Genomic DNA, 21835 nt, shown 5'->3' on the forward strand with positions numbered 1-21835 from the left:
AGTTAAATATTTCCACGTTTGGAAAAAATCAAACAACGCTAAAACCACAACACGCAAGCAAGTCTATGGTTGGGTAGCTGGTGGCTGACAGGAGGGGCACACACGAAACTGCGACCATTTGGAGAAGGCGTGTATACAGTGACAAAGCGGTCTTAATCGACACTTGGACACACTGCGTTGAAGGGGTGCGCCGTAGCTGCCCCGAGGCTTTTTAGCTCATGTGCGCTGAACCCAGGTATCTATCTTACTTGGATTTCAAACCAGACTCAGGGGAATGCGCAGAAACTAGAAAATGAAAAGAGCAAATCAGAAACCGTGCTTTCTCTCTGGTCTGAAACATTACTATCTTTATTAAAAACATGTATTAAGAGCCCAAGTTTTCTAGAGTAAGGCTTCTGGGCTTACTTCCTGTTTCATCATTTAATGGAAAATTCTAAAAGTCAAGGAAAGAGGAAAATGTCTTATTTTAGGTAGAAGGCCATTTTATTTTTTTCCGATACCTATCCTATAAAATTATGATTTATATGGTATTTTAGAGTTTGTTTCCTTTTACGTTTTTGAATGCACCCTTCTAGAGTAAGGACTGCTTTCCTTTTATGGTTAAAAAAATTGAGGCCGAAAGAAGCTACTCATCGTTTCCGGAGCTAATAAAACGGGGCGCAGAATCCCTGCCCTTTACCGATGCAACTGTCCTCAGTAACAGGGACTAAGCACATGGAAGAAGACAGAGCAGCCAGGCACCCCTTGCAAGGAAATTTAATTGTTTGCACTTGGTGCCTTGTGGGAAGGGTATAATTCATTTCAAGAGATCACTGGTAAGCGGCCTAGGCAGAGTTTCAGTGGACAGCACACTTCTGACCTGAGAACGCACTCCATTTTCACAGAGCTCCAGAGACTGAGATGCCGTATTATCTCTGATAACTCAGTAAAGAACCTAATAACTCATACTCCTGGGAAGCTGCTTCTTAAGTATGACCTAAATTCTTTATGCTGCCCTTTATGTCTTCTGTTGCTCTTTTCTGTAGAGATGAGACCAGTTGGTTGCCATTTTCTGTGTAAAAGCTCTCTTCAAGTTCTTCAAGAATACCCTAAAATCCCCACCCTGGCCTTACCTTCAGCATGCAACACACATCCAGGTAACAGCTAAGTGACAGAGCTTTGCTCCAGGGTCTTGTCACCATGAAGCAGCCAACCAAGACTTAAGGAAGGGGATTTGCTTTTCTGACAAAGCACCAGGCTGTGATACTACTAAAAATTTTTTAAAAGCCCAATTATCTCCTAGTCCCAGTTCGAGGTAAGAGCTTGCTCAAATTATAACAGGCAACAACACACAGCCCAGGAGAAGACTAGGTTCTTGGCAGGCACTCCCTTTCCCACAACTAAAAGCTTTGCTAGCGCACTCTGTGTTTCGCGGCAGTGACTTCAGGAAGAACTGAACGGCTGGAAGAAGCATCGGAGGCAGCAAACTGACCCCTGTACCTGATTTTAGGTACTGGTCTTGACATTGTTGAGTTATAAGCAAGGAGGTCAGAACAGAACACAGGTACTCTCTGCTCTCACAGGTATTTCGTCTAACGTGCAGCACTCTGAGATGCTAGCACTGAAAGTCTCGTGTCCAAGCAAACGGTCCCCTGACTTACATGAGAGTCTGCAAGGCTCATGGCTAGTAGACAGGTGACAGGACAAGTTTCTGGTGAAAATACTGACTCGCCCCCGGATCTTTCTCAATCCATTTGTGGTTTCACCCTAAAGTACGAATGACTTAATAATACTCCTGGTGGACTAAATTATATTTTAATTGTAAACTCACAAAAGGACTTCAGAGACTTACCCCAAACATCTGCCGGAGGTCAGGGTCCCGGAAGCGGAAGGGAATATTAGAGACGTGCAGCCGTTTAGGGGTAGATTTACTCTCTGAATTTTCACTACTTTGCGTCTGTGACTGCTGGCCATCTGTCTGTGCTCCTCCTTCCGTCTGCTAAGAAAAGAAATAAATAGTAAACAAAAAATAAATGCAATTACTTCACAAGAATTAACGTAAAATGAAGTCCTACCCACCCCAATCGTTCTCAGACAGTGTCTTTAAGCAAAAATTACAGCTGTCCCTTCTCTGAGGGGGAAAAAAGATGCTGCGTTCAAAATGCCATAGTTTACAAATAGAACTTAGGTCTTGTGAGTACCCACAGTGCATTAGGAAAATGGGAGAAACAGAAGCTCTCAATGACTTGCCCAAGACCACGTGGGGATACACCAGAATAACTGAAGGTATAAAAATAGCACCATTGCTCTTAGATTCTTAGTAGACCTTTCTATTTTTGATATGTTCCTGTTTTGAAAATGAAGAGTCTGTTGTACTAGTTGTGAAGATCAATGCATTTTTGGTCTATCATGTCAGGAAATAAGGAAATATTTTTGTATTTTATTCCCTCCATTAGTTCCAGAGTTTATGACTACTGGGTTCCCAAAGTATATCATTTAGGAAGAGGAGGCACTTGGTGACAATGGCCACTTTACTTACAAACCAAGGAGGCTTCTTACTTTGAAAGCAGTCTATACTCGCCTCCCAAATTCACACACGTCCAGCTACGTTTAGCACCGAAGCCGACCTTCCGCAGCCCAGAGCGAAGCTTCATTGAGAAAATCTGCAAAGGCTTTAAGGGAGCCTGACTGATCCACTGCTCACATAAATGACAGATCTGTGTATATCTATAGTGAAAGTGAATCTCTTTTGCAACATCCCAGGCCTGCGTTCATCCACTCTCTTTCCCAATCAATCCTCAACAAAGTTGCTATGTTGAGAAGAACTTTTGACAATTATCTCACAGGTATGGTACACTCTAAGCATTCAAAAAACATTTATTTTGAAGCATTCACCCGGCAATTTCAGAACCTTATGTTTGTATTATTTACTATGGTGTGCGTGCCAAACCCGACGGCTTGCTGAGCTAATTAAAACCAACCACCTTTTAGAACGGGAGTGGAACCTGCTGTTCTTATTATCTCAGTCGGCTTGGAACTGAGTCCCCGACAGAGTCTTCCTGGTGACACAGAACAAATCCCCTCCCGGTGACCCGATGTGCAACTAAAGGAAACTGTACATCAGAGAAACTTTTGGTTCAGAAGATGTTAACAATCATCATGAAGTCTGAGACTGTAAAATATAGAGGATAATCAGGAATAAACTCTGAATGAGTACCAGCTTTTCAAATGCCCAGCTGAGTGATGGTGGCTTTTCTGTCATTCCATTCAGGCCCTGCAGGTGGCTTAAATGTGTGATGATTCATGTGATACAAAAATAGCAGAACAGGCAAGAGCCACGAAGCCAAGTTCTGCGAAAGCGCAAGGCTTCCTATCATCCATCTGGGCACAATGCAGACTAGACAAAACGAATTCCACCCAAAGAAGAAACTCACTAAGTTACTAAGACAGCCTATGGACACCAAAGCAATAAGCGTGAGCGCTAGTTACGATGAATGCTCATCAGTCACCGGCCCACGGGCCTCTGACACCTCACAGCTGGGTCGCCTAAACCTTGCTTCACTCAGACTTGGAAAGCAGCAGCTCAGGTCTGCAGGAGGTCGGGGTATCACTGTGGAGAAGTTAAAAAGACTGATTCCAGCGCCAAACCAGTTCCATACATAATTTATAATGGTGGGCAAAAGGAGGCGTACAGTTGTTAGGGAGGAAAATAACACGATAATTAATAAATAATAATACAAGAATAAACTGTTTTGCAAACTCACAGCTGTCAACCCTTGTTGGCCCACCTGCATGCAGTCCCTGTGACCTGCCCTGTATGTGAAAGGGCAGGGGAAATGAAAACTGATGATCACTGTGAAGTATGTTGCCCAAATTACTTAATTTGTTGCTGCCGAGAGTTTTGTTATAACCCCGATGACACAATTTAAGAAAAGGTTAGAAGCCAGACTGATTAATTTTCTGGCACTGTAGTGAACACCTACATTTTTTAAAAGCAAGAAATCTTCAGTTCTAGGAAGACTAGCAAGTGGAAAAAATGAATTATAATTTCCAAAATTCTCAAGCTTTCTGATTTAATACAATTGAAGTTTAACATCCACACTAGATACAAATGCACAAATCATAAGCATACAGATGAATGAATTTACACAAAGTAAGTACATCCACATAACCATCAAATTAGACCGAGCGACGCTACTCCAGAAGCACCTTTGGGCTCCACTCCAGTCACACACCCCGCCAAAGGGTCACCACTATCCCGACTTCTGACTCCAGAAATGAGTGCTGCCACTTCTGAACTTAGAAAAGGGGGGAGGGACCCATACCATATGTGCTCTTTTCTGTCCGCCCTCTTTTCTATATTATATTTGTGTAATAGACATAGTTATAATTCATCCACTCTTATTCCACTTCATAAACGTAGAGAACTTACACAACCGCTTCCAGTTTGGGCTCTGAAGTTCTTTGCTACATGTCTTTGGGAGCACAGGAGCACGCAGTTTGGTGAGTGTGCATGGGTCTAGGAGTGGGTTTGCTGGGTTAAGGATATGTGTAAGTTCAGCCTGAACAGACACTGTGCTTTTCAAAGGGCTGTACTAACTTTCACTCAACTGTGTATGAGAATTCTGGTGGCTCTTAGTATTGCCATTTTCATTTTTTAAAAAAGATCTATTTATTTATTCTTAGAGAGAGCTGAAGAGAGGGAGAGAGAGGGGATAAAAGAAATACTGATTGGTTGCCCCTTGTATGTGCCCATCCAGGGACCAGACCCAAAACCCAGGCATGTGCCCTGACCAGGAATTGAAAAGGTGCCCTTCTGCTTTGTGGGACATCGCCCAACCACCTGAGCCACACAGGTCAGCGCACCATTTTCATTTTAACTATTCTGGTGGAAGATACTAGCATCATATTGTGGCTTTAATATGCTGTCTTCTCTTTAAAACTATGATTCTTCTTTCCACTTACAGAATTTTGTTGAAAAATGGGAATTCTAGGTACAACAGCAACTATTTTTTGAGTGCATACTATAGGACAGACCCTTATCTAAGCCTTTTAATAACAATTAATATTTAAATAGGGTTTACTATTTGCCGACAATGGCTTACATTTTATGTATTTTAATTAATGTAATTCTTTCAACAGCCCTAACAATAGGTCCTTTAAAAAAAAAAACAAAACTTGAGAACATAGTAGGCACTATTTTTTACCCTACTTTTCAGATGAGGAGTCTGAGGAATAGAAAAATTGCCCGAGTAATTACAGGAGCAGACATTTGAACACAGGCAGTCTGGCTCCAGAGTATGTGTGCTTAACAACTACATTATATTGTACTTTAAATATATTATATTTCAAAACTCTCACAACAACCTATGAATGAGGCAGGTACTATTATTATCCCCAAATGACAGAGGCACAGAGAAGTTAAGTTAGTTGCCCAACCAAGGTCACATATTAAGTGGCAGAGTAGGAATTCCAAACCGGGCAGCCCAGCGGCACATGCTAACTCCCCTCCTTCTCACACAGCACTGTGCTGTCCTCTCACTCGTTGTCTGGACACTCATCTGGAGGGGCAGGCATGGGGGCAAGGGACAGGAAAAGCTCCACAAGAGATGACATGTATTCTACACCTCGAGACGAGGAGCAGGCCAGGCCACAAAGGCGAGGAAAAGCGAAACCAGCCAGGCACACTGACTTACAAAGGGGCAATGACAGAGAGCTGCGGGACTGGTCCTCAACGGGGATGGAGTGCGGGTTTCCGTACCGAGTGAACTCAGGAATGGGAAATATACACTGAATACTGAATGTAATTAAATGAGGTATTTCCCATTTGACATTCTCAACTTCAAGTTTACCTTAATATAGACTACTGAAACAGACAAATCGCCAAGAAAAGTAAAAGAGGTTTTAGGCTCTGTATTTGTGAAAGGTGGAGAGGTAAACTGTTCTGAGAAAAGTCTCACTCAGCACAGCACTGGTTTGCCTTGTTCTCTATTGTTAGCTGCTGAGCAACTTTCCTGACTGTATAAACCCCCTCCGAAGGTTCCGTTTTTCCCTTCTGTGGTCATTTTCTGACCTAGTTTACTCTCCGGGCAGGGGGTGAAGCGGAAGAGGCTGGAGTCTGTGGACTGAGGGTTTACAGTGAGGCCTGGCAGCCGCAGTGCTGGATGCAGCCGGGTGACCGAAGCCCACAGGTCACTCTTCAAACAGCGCAGCCTCCCCAGCGAGGTCCAGCTCTCTGTCAACACTGCAGAGGGACCCAGGGCTTTTTATACTGCAGAGCACATCAGATTTGTCAGTCTCAAAACCTCATTCTAGAAATGAGGGCTAAACATGTTTTGTTGTGATAAACTCAAACTTTAAAAAACCTTGTAACTGGGAAATGGATTTTTTCTGACTCCTCTACAAAACATAAAAATATTTTAACTTTATACACTGTGAATAAATGTTCTATTACGGACTAAAAGAGAACTCTGGGCAATACAAGGTGAAGTATCGTTTTCCAAGTTGCTATCATAAAACCTCACACATAATCTGAGATACTAAGGAATATCCTGATTAATTCAGGAATAATGTTTTGATTCATGAGTGATCCATTTCCTTCAACATTTGATTTTCCTGTTTTCTTGGATGCTGGCATTCCTTATTTTCACCTCTGTAAGGCTAAAGGGAAAAAGAGCAAATTCAATTTAACACAGTACATTTCTTGAGAATCTGATTTACGTCTAAAATATCTATTAAACCAACCCATTTTAATGAGAGCTTGGGCACAGAATCTAGGTTTAATTAATTCCTCTAGAATTCTGAAGGCAACTTTCACCCAACGCCCAGCTCCCAGTGTTGCTGTTGAGAAGCCCACAGGCATTGACGTGACCCCGTCTTCTTGTGTGTGACCCCCCCCCATTCTCTCCGGGTGTAGACTACCCAAACACGTCCAGTGGGCGAAGATTCCAGTGATACGCCTCGCTGTGGGTTTATTCCACTTTGATCTGTTTTGCTGGGAATTCTGTGGTCTCATAAGTTGGAAATTAATGTCTTTTAGTCCAGGGAAGTTTTCTTCAATGATTTCACTGATGATTCCCACCCTATATATTTTGTTTTTCTCTCTTTCTGGAGCTTGTATTATTAAATGTTGGATATTTTGGACTGGTCCTCTGATTTTCTTACCTCTTTTTTTGTTTTTTTCCATCTCTCTGCTCTTTGGCTCGATTTTCTGGGATACTTTACCTGAAAACTTTAGGGGCCAAATGTGTATCAGAATTCAGAATGTTTAGGATTTGGAAGGCAATGGGGTGTATACCGTAGTTTGCTGTGTACCCAATTTTTGAGGGAAAAATAAGGATGTGCATTATACACGAGTAGTACCTGAAATACGTTGTATCTGTTCTTGTGTTTTGTAATTATTTCTCATAAATTTTTACATAAAATTTCTTGTACCGTAATGTTTAAAAATAAATGGTAAAATTCCTTTCTAATACAAAAGATAAGTATCTAAATATAAATCAATAAAAAACTGAATTAAAAAATTAAAACGAAAGATTTTTTCCCCTGAAAGTTTGGGCCAAAAGCGTGTGTGCGCACTACACACGGGAGCACATTACACTTGGTGAGATACGGCCGTCAGTAATGTCAAACCCTCAGTGAGACTTGGGACAGTGACAGTTCTTCAGCCAAACGTATGCATATTCACATACATAGGATAAAGACTATATAGGTTGTGAGTTTTTGCTGTAAACTTATGAAAAATCATTTTATTTTCAGAACTGGGTTTTAGAATTGTGGACAAGGGACTGTAGATTGCTGGTTGGATTCAATTTCTTTTGGATGGAGGTTGGTCTTTGTTTTTTAAACATTTTTTAAAAGATTTCATTTATTTTTAGAAAGAGGGAAAGGGAGGGAGAAAAAGAGGGCGAGAAACATTGATGTGTGACAGAAACATCCATCAGCTGCCCCTCACACACTCCCAACCAGGCGCCCAGCCCGCAACCCAGGCCTGTGCCCGGACTGGGAGTCCAACTGGCAGCCTTCTGGTTTGCAGGATGATGCCCAGCCCCCTGAGCCACACCAGCCAGGGCTGGATGGGGGTTGGTCTTTAGTCAAGGGTTAAGTGAATCGTCCTCATCAGATGAATTAGATACTTTCAGTGTTACAAAGTCAGTCACATATAGTATAAGGGACATGTTTCTGAAAATTGCCAGATTTAAGACTAAACTAACTAAAGGACAGAAGATCTCTCTATTAACTGCTAAGGGCAGAGCTGCCATGGGGATTGCCACACAACTCATAAGCTTTGAAATCAGGCAATTACTAACAGAGGTTTCATTTAGGAAGATTCGCATTGGTTCTGCTAAATGAACCAGATTGGGCTCAAAACGGAGTCACCCATGCTAAGCACCACTTCTACAAATCAAAACCTCACTAAGTTTCCATGCATGGCTCTCTCAGAAAAGGCAGGCCTAAGTCAACCAACCAGCACTTGCCTGCTCGGCACAAGTTACCTGACCCAGCTCAAAGATTTCCCTGTAAGGAAAGTAACCCTGCTCTAACCATCAGCAAATGCCCAGTACAACTTCCTTGTTCCTGCTGCCTTCTGCCTATAAAATCTCTTGCTTTGTACAGCTAGCTCTTCAGAGCTCCCTTCCATCTGCTAGACTGGATGCTACTCAATTCATGAATTAATGAATAAAGCCAAGATCTGCATAATTTTCTTAGCTGAATTTTGTTCTTTAATAGTTTGGAAGGTACACAAAAGTAAAATTTCACTAATTTTACTCAATCATACCATTTCAATTCTGAACACTTCAAATTTGCACGCACTAAGACTGATGTATTTTATACCCAAGAAAAGCCAATGGAAAGTTCACTGCTCAGAGAAGCTTTAGGCACACCGAAAGGACACGTGTTTGTGTGTGCCTTTCGCAGAGCAGTCGTTTGCTAAAGGGTGGACTGCCGGTTCTGCGGGCTGTGGATTGGTATTTTGTAGAAAATGAGTTTCATGGTCAAGTAAGTTTGGGAAATACTGGACTAAATACAGTTAATAGTTACCTAGTGAAATATGAAGAGGGAAAACTCACTTTTCTCCCCCAACATGCATTTCATAGTTTGTTCATTCATTCATTCATTCATTCATTCATTTTTGTAGAGCAGGATATAAAATTCACTTTGAAAAACACTGCTGTTATCAGAATGGCTCTTTGGGCACTAGCTCCCCAAAGGCATGAGGAAGGAAAACGGCAAAAGAGAAAAGTGACATAATTGAGTGGCCTGATGCATAAAAACAACCCTGTGAGGCAGGAACTATTACCACCATTTTTATGGGTGAGGGAAATGAGCATTAGAGCCATAATTCTCACATTTAGCAAATGGAAAGAGCTGGGGGCTAAACCCAACTCAATCTGATTCCTAGAGCTTAAGCTCCCTAACCACATATTATATAATAAAAGTATGTATTTTTTAAGAAAGCAGTTTTCTCCCAATTCAATTTTTCCGGATAATATGTTAGAAAGTGGATTGGGGTACTTTTCCTTATGTCACTTTACAGTTAAAACCTGGTGGAATTAAACCACATAAACTCCTTCTTAAAGAGTAAAAATGTCCTAACATGATAGAATGTTTTTAAAAAGTAAAATCTTGGCCCGTATGTGTATTTTCTGAAAATAAGGGTATTTGCATTTCACAATGCTAAAATAACACACTAATAAAAACACCTGTGATGTACTGAATATAAAATTACTTTATCAAACAAATTTTGGACATAGGAGATTGAATTTACATCCATACAGAGCAATTCCCTATTGAGGAAAACCACCCTTAGTTACAGTGATTTTCAAGAGAACTGTCTGAGCATTTCTTCTGTGTATCTGAATATTGCCAAGGCAGCCAGATCCTGAGACCTTGCCCCATTTGGGCATTTAAATGGAAGCTAACAGTTTTTCAATAAACTAGTAATTCAATTTTCTTTAGAAAATGCCTAGTTTCATTTTGTCGTTGGGTCAAACTCTATAAAAAAGAATGACAAAAGGCATCATTCGTACATGCGATGTCGTATACTGACTGTCGGTACTACACTACGAGGTAAAAGCCAGCATCACGTTAAAAAAAGTCATAGCAAGTCACTTATTGTTTAAACCAGGAGTAAAAGTTACATAAACATTATGAAACATACATAGAAGACCCCCTCAAATTTTAAAAACTTTATACCTAACCGAATGATTCTTTAATATTTTAATTTCAGAATGAAAGAAATCAGTATGTTCTAGCTGGAGTTCTTAGGTTAATAGTTGAGAAGTAAATAGAAGCTAAGAAGGTAAGACATATGGATGTCTTTTATTTTTTGTAATTTGCAGGAGAAAGCTGAAAAAAACCTTGACTGGAAGCAAATTCCTGAGTCCTAGTCCTGTTATGAGCAGACCTCTGCTTGGGAAAAGGAAGGCATAAGGTGACTTCTAAAATCCATTTTAGTTTTAAGATCCAGTGATTCTAATCAGTTTACTGACTTCGAATGACAGTAGGAAGCGTGCAACTCTTGGAGACAGGGTAAGAAAAACCGTGCCCCCAACTAACCAGGACTGTTCCTTCATGCTCCCGCCGCTCCCAGTACTTTCCAGTTCTGGCTCCTCCTGGTCCGGTGAAGAAGTAAGTGAAGGCAAGCAAAGGAGAAGCAGCAATCATCACCAGGCTAACAATATTAACGAAGTACTAAAAGGGGGTTTTGAGTCTTATGGGAACCAAAGGGCAAGTTTCTCTATTCGAAAGTACCCATGCCTGGCTCTGAGTGGTGTTTTCTGTAGCAACTGTTGCATTTTCAGATCAGGATACAGTTTCCTCAGGGATCCAGCTTTGAAACTGCCCCGCTGCTTGTAGGCATCAAAATTCCAGAGCTGGAAGGTACAAGTAATTATTTTTTAGGGTGAACTGATTAATGAGTGTGTAGACAGTTTGAGTAGGCCCGAGTCCTCTACTTTTATTACTTTGGGGAAAAATGAGTCTCTTGGAAAAGCAGACGGTGGATGAATGAATTCCCTACAGTCCCAGACCTCTAACTCTAGCCCGAAGGAGAATGTGTTGATGATAATCCCCATGTCACAGGCTGAATGTAATATACACAGCCCAACAATACATAACGTCATAGAAATATTTGGGCCCCGTTTTTTCCCATTACATTCCAGAGTCTTCATTTGGGCAAATGGGCCCGGGGTTAAGGGGTGCAACTTCTTGGCTATGTTTTAATAGGTTACCAAACCACAAGGGAGTCCGTGGGTAATTCCAGGGGAGCATGATTAAACTGATCTTCTGACAGTAGAGGAGTGCGAGAAAACCTGGCTTCAATTCCAAGGAAGGGGTGTAGCCAAGAAACCAAGGCTGGTGGACAGTAGGGGGTCTGAGCCGGCTTTCTTTAGTGGTGTACTCAAAAGCCCAAGAATAAACACCTGTTACGTAGCGATGGGAGTACTAAGAAGAGGACGATGGTCCCTGCCCTCGTGAAATGTACAATCTAGTAAGTGGCAGAAGATGTATACAAATATAAACCTCATACCAGAAAATTATTCACCAAAGCTTGTTGACTTCAAATACTTCGGTTATTTATGCCTGCTGGTGTTTGGAAAGACACTACACACAGACGAGCTGATGTCCTTTCTTCTCTGCAGGCAGGCTCAGCGATAATCAAGGCCCTGCAGACCCAGGTGCAGGCCCCTAACTGCTCTCCCTTACTAACGCACAGTATGAGGCCAAATGACTATCAAAACAAGCTCTCATCTTAGAGCACAATGTTAAAGTCAATGTCTAAAACACATTTCGGAAATAAAATGCCAGATTTCACTGCTTATATTTTGTAGGAGAAGTCCTTTCTTTTGTTCTCCGCGTCAACAAGATGGGACTACCCAACATAAACAAGATCTGCATCAAAATGCAGCTGTAGTTCACAATGATAAAAAGCACACACAAGCGCCATCAATCTGGACAACGGACTTAAGAGACGGTTAAAAGCAATTACCTTCAAGAACTATTTAAACAGGCAATTTCCAAAGCATTTATAATTTATTCTCACTACAATCCTGTCAGATAGGCATTAACTTCATTTGATGAGGAAACTGAAACTTGAGAGGTAAAATAATTTATTCAAGATAGTTATTACCTAAGGATCATACAATCTTGTGATCCTATTTCGCTCAATCCATCAGCTGTCAATTCCTGTGCACTCTATCTTCGTAATTTCTCTTTAATTAAGCCGTCCTCTACATAACCACTGTAGCCCCCTGGCCCAGAATCGCACAATCATCAGCTCCACGACTAAGACGTTCTCCTAACTGGCCTCCCAGTTTTTCTACTCGTCTTGTATACACATGAGATTAGTATTCTGGAAGCACAATTCTGCTCACTTCTGCTTTCTTGCTCAGAAACCTTCAATAAAGTCATTTCTCAGCCAGGTATTCAAACACTCTTCCCATACTGTATTCCAGCAACCCTTCTCCCAGCCTAGTTCCCATTAGCATGCGCCAACACCCAGAGCTTTCAGACAGATGAAAACCCACCCTTTTATTCAAAGACATTTGAATAATGTCTTTACCATCTCTCCAGCTTTGCTTTGAGAAATGACTTTCCTATTCTTCTCACCACCATCCATACGTGTTCGAATTCTGACCACTTAGTCCAAGGCCCAGATCAATGCCGTCCCCATCGAGAAGCCCCTGCTTTTCTCTCCGTGTCTGAGGCAGAGGTGCCCTGACCTCTGTCCTGGAGCTGGGGCTTTGGAGGCAGAGTTTGGGAGATGAAAGGAAGCACTTTGAATTCCTTAACTGTGAAAACCCTAACATACACACAGGGCTATTTTATGAACCACAATAAAATACTGTTTTAAACTGAACTAAAAGGTGTTACACAAATTTAAGGTATCATTTATTTATAAATAACAATGCTTCCTAACCATCTTTTGAATTTAACTGGCTATAGGAAACAGACAATTAGGTGGGAAAAGTTTAACAGAGTAACCTATAATGTTGTCAAATCTAGATTTTATGATACAATGCTCAACCTCCCTGTATACACACATATCCCAAGAATACACACATACACAACTTCCAAAGGCAAACCCACACTCACGTTTAAAGGAACACTTAAAAATATAAGAAGTATCTTCAACAGAGCTCCCTAATAATTTACCATTTTACTGTCAGCAACTTCCTAAAATTACACAACCTGTGCTACCTCCCGTTTGTAGAAACAACTGGAAGGGGATTTCCCATTTTCTCCTCAGCACCAATAAATTCACAAGCTGTACACATTATTTCAGAAATACTGAAATAATATTCCTAATATTATTTCAGTATTTCTCTAGGGACTCAAACTGCTCAGCATAATGCCAAGCTGTATAGTAAGCAGCTGTCTCAACTGTATAGACTTATATTAAGGAACAGAGCTCGCCCTAATACTGTCGTTTAGAAACATACAATTTGGGAGCCTGAACTGATGGGGAACGGTCGCAACAAGGAGAGAAAGAGAAAGAGAAATGGGCAATGGTGAGGAGGTGCAGCGATTAACTGCAAACTACCGTGAACAATAACTCGGAAAAGGGGCTTCTGACTATGAAGATATGAGCAGGTCACTGAATCCTCTCAAAACAAGACAACAAAAAGGAAACTGGACAAAATTGTCCAACAGTCATTTCAGGGTCCTGGAAATCTATGAAAGGCAAATAATGAACACGAAAAATTCCTGAAAAATTGCTAGAGCTTGGGGTAAGACCGAGAGGAGGCTACAAACTTACTGCCTGGGGCTATTCTAACCCACTAACCCCTGCCTCCAACCCCTCAGCTGTGCTGGAGAGAACCTGGTCTTATCAGCACAAGGCTGGAGCCACGGAAATCAGCAGACTCAACTTGGGGCATTTGGAGGAGCCAGACAGTAGAAAATCCATAGCTTTGTCGGCTAAAAGTGGCAAACTTAATAAAACCTAACGGGAAATACAGCTTTTTCTAGCTTGAGGCTGTGGTCTAATTGGGGTGAGTGGTGGGCCAGCCAGAAATTTAAAGGGGAGACCCTGGAAATGAGACAGTCACAGAAGAGCTGGATCCGCTCTCCTGGCTACCCTCACTGACTACGAATCTACATGGATGAAAGGGAGACACATGGGGGCCCAAGAAAAAGAAAAAATCCAAGGGAAACCCGAGAGCTGGCTGAACTCTGAATGTGCTTCCCAACCCACAAACAAATGGTGAAAGCTTTCCAAACTCAGGATGCTTCAGCACAACCTCTGCCCAAATGACTGGTGGACACTAAGCTATGGAGACACAGGGGCGACTTCTAGCCAGGCTTCCAAGTGAAAATGAGTGTAAATCACTAAGCAAAAACATCAGTGGTTGCACACCACAGGGCAGCTTAAGTTCAGGTAAATTACTTAAGCCCATTCTACAGTTTAAATCCAAGCAAATTACTTAAAACACACACACACACACAAATCTTATCATACGGCTTAAAGGCTGGATACAGCTCTTCTGATAATCTGACAGAGGAAAGGCAAGAAGAATCTAAAAACTAGACAGATTTTTCTCTGTGGAGTACAGACCATTCTTACCTTTGGAAATATACTACACAATCTCACAGACAGTATGATTTCCCACAGGGCAGTACATATGTGATTCACACCTATTGCTAATTTAAGACATTTCCTTTACTTTAGCACATCAGCGGTCAGCGGTGAGGTCAGAGATTTGGGTTAGGGGGCAGTAGAAGTACAGAGCTGGATTTTATTCTGAGCATGCTGAGGAACTATTAAAGTGAAGCAGGAAAATGGCATCGTTTGCATTAAAGAAACCCGACCTTGGCTGCTGTGTGGAGAATGGCAGCAGCAACACAGGAAATAAATGACGAGGTCTGAACTGGAGGACTGATGATGACGATAAACACCCGACATGAATCAAACTCCTCTGACTCTCCTAACAGCTACTGGAGGTAGGTACTACCGTCTTCGTCTTAAACTGAGCAAGCCAAGGCAGAAAGAGAAGAACTGGCCCAAGGTCATACTCCGAATTAGGGGCCACCTCAGGACCCAAACCCAAGAAATCTGGCAGAAGAGCTGAGCTCTTAGTCATGTACACTGTGCAGGTGTATTCTTAAGAAGAGGTTGAAGTAAGAAAGCATTTTAAAGTTATGGTTGCCAAAGCCCTGGCCAAGTAGCTTAGCTGGTTAAAGCGTCGTCCCAATACACCAAGGTTGCAGGTTCAATTCCCCGTCAGGGCACTTACAAAAACCAACCAATGAATGCATAAATAAGTGGAACAACAAAATTGATGTTTCTCTCTCTCTTCCCCTGTCCCTTCCTTTCTCTCTAAAAATCAGTATATATAATTTTTCAAAAAGTTATGGTTGCTAAGACTTGCTAATGGAAGAAACATAGAGATCAAGGCAATGAAGAATGACCCACAGGTTTTGCTTGAGCGACTAGATATATTTAGTGGTATAATTACAGAGAGAGAGGATGTAAAATAAGAAGAAAAGGGGTCCTAGAACCCAGGCCTAAAGGAATGCAACATTTAAAAGTCAAACAGAGAAAGAGGAACCAGCAAAAGAGACTAACAGAGAACTCTGGGTGCTAAGAAGGAAAACCAGGGGTGTCACAAGAGCCCAGAGACACCCCTGTGTATGAGCCCAGTATTTAAGGCAGAGGAAGCAGGCAGTGTGTGGAATGCTGCTGAGGGGTGGGGTATGAGAACAGAGAAGGGACCATGAGAGTTTGCAGACTGAAAGTTGGAAAGGGCCGCATGCCCCTGAGTTTAGTCTCACCAGTGCACTTACCTTGGGAAATGGCCTGTTCCCCCTCCAGACTGTAAGCTCCTGGGCAGGGACTGCGAATTTGAATGCTAAATCCTTAACTTCTAATTACAATGTTCGGAGTAGAAATGAAATGACATGAATGCTGTGTAGTGTAACGTGAATGCTAAGTTAATTCAAAGGGTTTCCGGTGTGGCAGTTAAGGCGAAGATTTCAAAGATGACACACCCCCTCCGTCGTGCACCCCACCACTCACGTACCGTGAGAGATCCGTTCTGTGTGCTGGGCGAGTTGCTGCTCTGCTCTCCGTGGGCCTGCGTACTTCCGTAGAGGGTCAGGTTATGCTCACTGGTCTGGCCGGCGTAGTCCTGAGTGTGTGGCACGCCGTACTCTGCGGGAATTCCGTTCTGTGGAGGTGGCGGGAACGGGATGGTAGTGAAAGGCTGGACCATTGCGTCAGGAGTTGTTGTTGGCTCCTGGTTACCCTGTCAGAAACGGTGAGAGAGAAAATAAGGAGAAAAGGTGACTTTAAATTCTCATTACGTAATTACTTTTCAAGGTGAGTATATAAAATTCTCTGCATACTCCCTCACTGCTCAGGTAAAACACAACACTCCCGCAGGACTGGGGAAATACTGCCACACACACACACACACACACACACACACACACACACACACCCTCGTGCACATACAGATGGAGGCAGACGCCCAAACACACGCCTAACGTCAGTCAATTGTGGTTATGGGGCAGGTCTCCGACCGTACTGAAGTTGACTAGTTACCAAAGGGTCAAAACTTTTCCTTCAAGTTTTAAAAACGCCAGCAAAGTTTTCACACAAAGGAAGTTATACGAGCTGAAATTAATTGATGCCACTGGTGTTTTCTTCAGGGCACGCTCTATTCCTTCAGTGATTCTTAGGGGGAAACAAATCAAATTCATTAAATTGCCACTCACAGCAATAAGTAGAATGGCATTGTTAAATTAAAGTCTCAAAATCAGACAACAGAGACCTACCAATTTTAAGAGCATGGACTTCAGGAGAAATAAATTATTAAAAAAATCTTTGAATTTGAAGGTACAGATTTATTTAAGTCTTGGTTACTAGATTAAAGTTAACACTAACACTAAAACCTTCCCTTAACTTAGAAATACACAAAACCCAGACGAAAAGAGTGGAAGAGTTTCCCGTAGTGCAGCGGGAATGCTATGTAGTGTAACGTGAGGACCCGGCAGGCCCGCTCGCCCGGAGCCCATCTCCGGCCCGTCTCTGGCACCGTCCCCGGGCCTTGCTCAGTCCCGCAAATATCTGAAACGTCCATAAAGAATACACGGCAACTACCGAAAGCTATGAGGACGCCAATTTGGTTCCATAGTCCTCCTCTTACTTGTTTTCTAAGTTCACATACAAAAGACAAGTTTAAAGCTTGTGTAACAAATTTGGCAAAGCCTTCTCTTCTCAACAGCTCACCTCCTGACCTCCCATTTTATCCCATAAAAAGCAAAGCCACGGTTTTACTGAAGACGCCCAAGTCTGCCTGCCGTCTGGGGCCACCGTTCTTCCTGGGGGTTGTCCGCAGAGATGGCTTCGAAATGTCAGCGCTTCGATAAACACCTGCCCCATATCGTACACATCAAATCACTGGGTTTATGTCACTTGGTTTTCTCCTACTCGTAAGCATCACTTCCTTCAAACAAGAAATGACTCCTTTCTCTTTCAGTCCCAATTACCCTTCTTTCCCCTCAATCCAAGAAGGAACTCTCTATCCACTGAGAGCTGCAGGAAATGACACTTTCGGCAGCATTTTCTAAACCTCATGCCAGGCTTTCAATATTAACTTAATAGCTATTAAAACTCATACTACCCAAAACAAAATGCGTTCAAAGCTACAGAGAGATCTCACACTATTTTTTAAAGAAGAGTCAACCATCATTACTACAATCAGTTATTCTCCATAAAATAAAACAAAAAAATCTACAAAGGCTATTATTATAAATGGAGAAATATCACAGGTTGGAAAGCTTGATATTCTTAAGATGATTTTGTACCTGAAACTCCACAAACCCAGTCAAAGACTCAGCATGTATTTCTGCAGAAATTGAGAAGCCATTATTAAACTTTACATAAAAATACAAAGGGCACAGGATAGCCAAAACAATTTTGAAGAATAACAAATATCGGAGGACTTACATTACCTGATTTCAAGCCCTATTACAAAGCTACGGCAATCAAAACACCGTGGTACTGGCGTGAAGACAGCCAAACAGATGACCGAGGCAGAAAATAAGCCAGAGACAGACACGCGCCCTACAGTCAATATTAAGGCATCAAATCAGTTCAATGGGGGAAACAAAACTTTTTTTTTTTAAAAAAGAAAAACTGAATACTCAATGGAAATAAAATAAACCTCAACTCTTACCCCATATATGCAAATAAATAAATAAATAAGAGCTGAAACTATAAAACTTTTAGGAATAAAAAGGAAAACTGTCACAACTTCGTACTAAACAAAGAACCCTTGGGACATAAACAGTACGAACTACTAAAGCCAACAACCTGGGCTTCATGAACCTTAAATGACATCTGGTCCCGGAAAGATACCATCGCAATAATGAACAGACGGCAGGGCCTGGCAGACAGTACTCACACCACGTACACCTGACAGAGGACACATACCCAGAGCCTATAAAGAACTGTCACAAATCATAACAAAGACAAAATATTTTTTAAAAAAGATTTTGTTTATTTTTCTTTGGAAGGAGGGGAAGGGAGGGAGAAAGAGGGAGAGAAATGCTGATGTGCGGGAGATTCACTGATCGGCTGCCTCTCACACGCCCCCATCCGGGGACCTGGCCCACAACCCAGGCATGTACCCTGGCTGGGAATCGAACTGGTGACCTTTCAGTTTGCATGCTAGCACTCAATCCACTGGGCCACATCAGTCAGGGCAAAATATCTCTTTAAAAATGTGCTAAAGACTTTAACAGACAACTTCCCACAGAAAAATATACAACGGGCAAAAAATACATGAATGGGACGCTCAACAACATGCTATAAGGGATATGAAATTAAAATCAAATGAGATACCATTTGACCTCAGAAAAGCTAAAAACCTGAAAACACCAAATGCTGACAATAATGTGGAACAACAAGAACTTTCATACATTGCTTACCAAAGTATAAAATGGCACATCCACGCCCTAGGACTGTCTTGCAGTTTTACTTTTTCATAAAGTTAAAATACTACCTCTATATACCAAAAGAAATAAAAGCATATGTGTACAAAAAACACTTGTATAAGAATATTCATGGAATCCTTAACCAGAGTAACTCCAAAATAAGATCAACTGTACTGAAATCAACAAGAAAACAGGTAAGTAAATTGTGTTCTTCATAAAATGGAATGTTACACAAAAAAGAAAAAAAAAAGAATGAAATAACTTACAACACGGAAGAATCTTAGTATTACTTTTAATGAAAGAAAGGAGACACAAGAGAATACACACTGTATAATTCCATTCATATAAAGTATAAGAATAGAAAATGTTGAAAAACTAGTATGTGTGTAACAGAATTAAGAAAGTACCACATTTTGCTGTGTATAATGTACACCCATTTTTTGGCCCAAACTTTCAGGAAAAAAATCTTTTGATTTTTTTAATTTGATTTTTTATTTATTTGTATTTAGAAACAAAACCAATTATCATATTCCAGGGTATTGTTTTGCATACAGATATCATTGCTGCTTTCTAGAGTTACACTTTTAACTCTAAGCATAAATAAAAGAATTAAAAGTATTTCTATAGATACAGAATTAGTACTACCCATGTATAATGTGCATCCTTATTTTCCCTAAAAAATTTGAGCAAAAAAGTACACATTATACGTGGCAAAAAACGGTGGTTGTCTCTTTTGTGTGTGGGGGGGGTGCGGTGTGTTGATGAAAATTTGGTGTTGTGGAACATTCTAAGATTATGGAAATGTTATGCAATTTGTTACGGGTGGTGGTGTCAGATTATTAAAATTCATTAAACTGAACACTTGGTAAATATGGTGTTATGTTAATTATAACAAAAAATAAGACAATAAAAGTCATCAGCAACCATCTGTTAAAAAATTGTGAAGTACTTGTCATTACTTTTAAAAAGGCGAAAGATTTATATGATCTGAAGAGAAACCAGAGTATTGTGTCATTACTTTTAAAAATCAGAAGATAATTATACTCATCACTATTAATACTAATATATACAATAAGACACAAAAATGAAATGGAGATAAAAATAATAGAAAGACAGGTTATTCTTACAAATATGGCTATATACTTAGAAAAGCCAAAAGAATTAACTACAGACTAGCAGGTCTAATATTTAAAAAGTCAGATTTATACATAAGTATTTTAAAACTAGCAGTAAATAGTTATTCAAAAGAATACCAAAATTTATCTTAAAATGTAAAACATACAATACATAATATAAAACAAGACCCAAATAAATAGAAAGATGTACTTTGTTTCTGGAGGAACACTTACTGTTACAATGTTAATCCTTCCCAAAATAAAATGTATACCTAATGTCATTTCCAATCAGAAGCAAATATGTTTGGAGAAGGAAACAGAACTAAACACTTTTCCAATTTTTTTATGAAAATCTACTAGGAAAGTCTGGGAGGGAAAACTACGAAATGAGGCACGCACTGAAACTTGCCTTGAAAACTCCTGTGGCTAAACAGCAAGAATATAAAAAGGAATGAACAAAACAACAATAATCCTAAAGAAGATCCAAGTTTATATAGAAGCTTAATAAGAGATAAACGTGTCACTTCAATTCGACGGTTGTGGTGGGGAGATGGTTTACTTACCACATGATATTTGTAAAATTTGGGGAACTACCAGAAAGAAAGTAAAATGAGCCCCTCAACTTACAGTCCATACCAAAAAACCCCCCACAAAAAACCCCCACAGAATAATAAAATCTAACATAACGACTAAAACTATAAAAATACAAAAAAATTTGGAAGTGTAAGTGGCGTCCAGAGGATTCTTAAGTGAGACAGGAAACCTAAAAACCAGAAAGAGAAAAAAAAATAACAGATAAGGCTATGAGTCAGGAAGAAGAGAGAAGACAGGGAAGGAAAAAGAACGGGGGAGAAATGAACTTCAAAGTCAAAAGTAAAGCCAATCAGGGGAAAATGTTTTGAACAGGTCAGACAGACACAATGGGTTCTGTCATCACTAGTGCAAGAGTAAGTTACACAAACTGATCAGAAACAGCAGAGAAAGAGGCAAACTGAACAGTTTACAGAAAATGAAGTACAAATGGTTGATATGATAAACATGCTCCATTTCACTAACAAATGGAAATACATATTAACAGCAAAGTAAGTCCAATTTTTAGTCATTAAATCAACAAAAAATTTAAGTTTTATTGAGGTGCAATTGGCATACAACACACTGCATCTATTCATAGTGTACAGTTTGGTCAGACTGACAAATACGTAATGAAATCACCACAATCAAAAGAGCAAACACGTCGACCCCAAACCCCCAGGTTCCCTAGTACTCATCATCGTAAGCACATCCTACTCCTGAAATAGGGCCTCCAATGTATTTCTAACATGGAGGAGGATGGGAACATAACCAGTACGAGGAAGTCAGCACGCTGAAGCGCTGACTGCTGTGCATCCTCCAGAAAGTGGCCACGGCATTGCCTAGACAGCCAGACCACCTTGCATTTCAAAGTTACACAGCGTCAGATGTCAGCCGTCTCCCGTGTCCAAGGGTCATTTCCACAGGGACTAAGGTCTGCTTTACATAAAAATCTTCCCTTTCTTTAGTTCTTAGAAATTATGCTATGAAAACCTTAAATTTTTACCCATTATTTCTCAGGGAAAGTCTATCTTTCTCACTCATCCCTGTATACATTCTTTTCATTATCTTAAGGTTGGGGTCAGGGGTGTCCAATCTTTTGGCATCTCTGGGCCACACTGGAAGAAGAATTGTCTTGGGCCACACATTAAAATACCTTGTGACACGTAATCACAAAAAAATCTCACGAAGTTTTAAGTAAATTTACGACTGTGTGTTGGGACGCA

General features: G+C 40.8%; 1 protein-coding gene across 26 annotated transcripts in view; it reads right to left on the minus strand.

The window, feature by feature from the left end:
* Window positions 1–21835, minus strand: part of RBFOX2 (RNA binding fox-1 homolog 2) — a 259939-nt gene that overhangs the window by 37816 nt on the left and 200288 nt on the right. For 17 of the 26 annotated variants that reach the window (XM_053919492.2, XM_053919481.2, XM_053919478.2 and 14 more), the window contains 2 exons: window positions 16005–16229; window positions 1832–1978 (listed from right to left, as the gene is read on the minus strand). In XM_053919492.2, the coding sequence (XP_053775467.1) occupies window positions 1832–1978; window positions 16005–16229 (372 nt within the window). The remainder of the gene's footprint in view (window positions 1–1831; window positions 1979–16004; window positions 16230–21835) is intronic. The other 9 variants (XM_053919480.2, XM_053919496.2, XM_053919495.2 and 6 more) reach the window with 1 other exon arrangement.

The sequence above is a fragment of the Desmodus rotundus genome, chromosome 3 (assembly GCF_022682495.2).
Source record: "Desmodus rotundus isolate HL8 chromosome 3, HLdesRot8A.1, whole genome shotgun sequence".
NCBI lineage: Eukaryota > Metazoa > Chordata > Mammalia > Chiroptera > Phyllostomidae > Desmodus > Desmodus rotundus.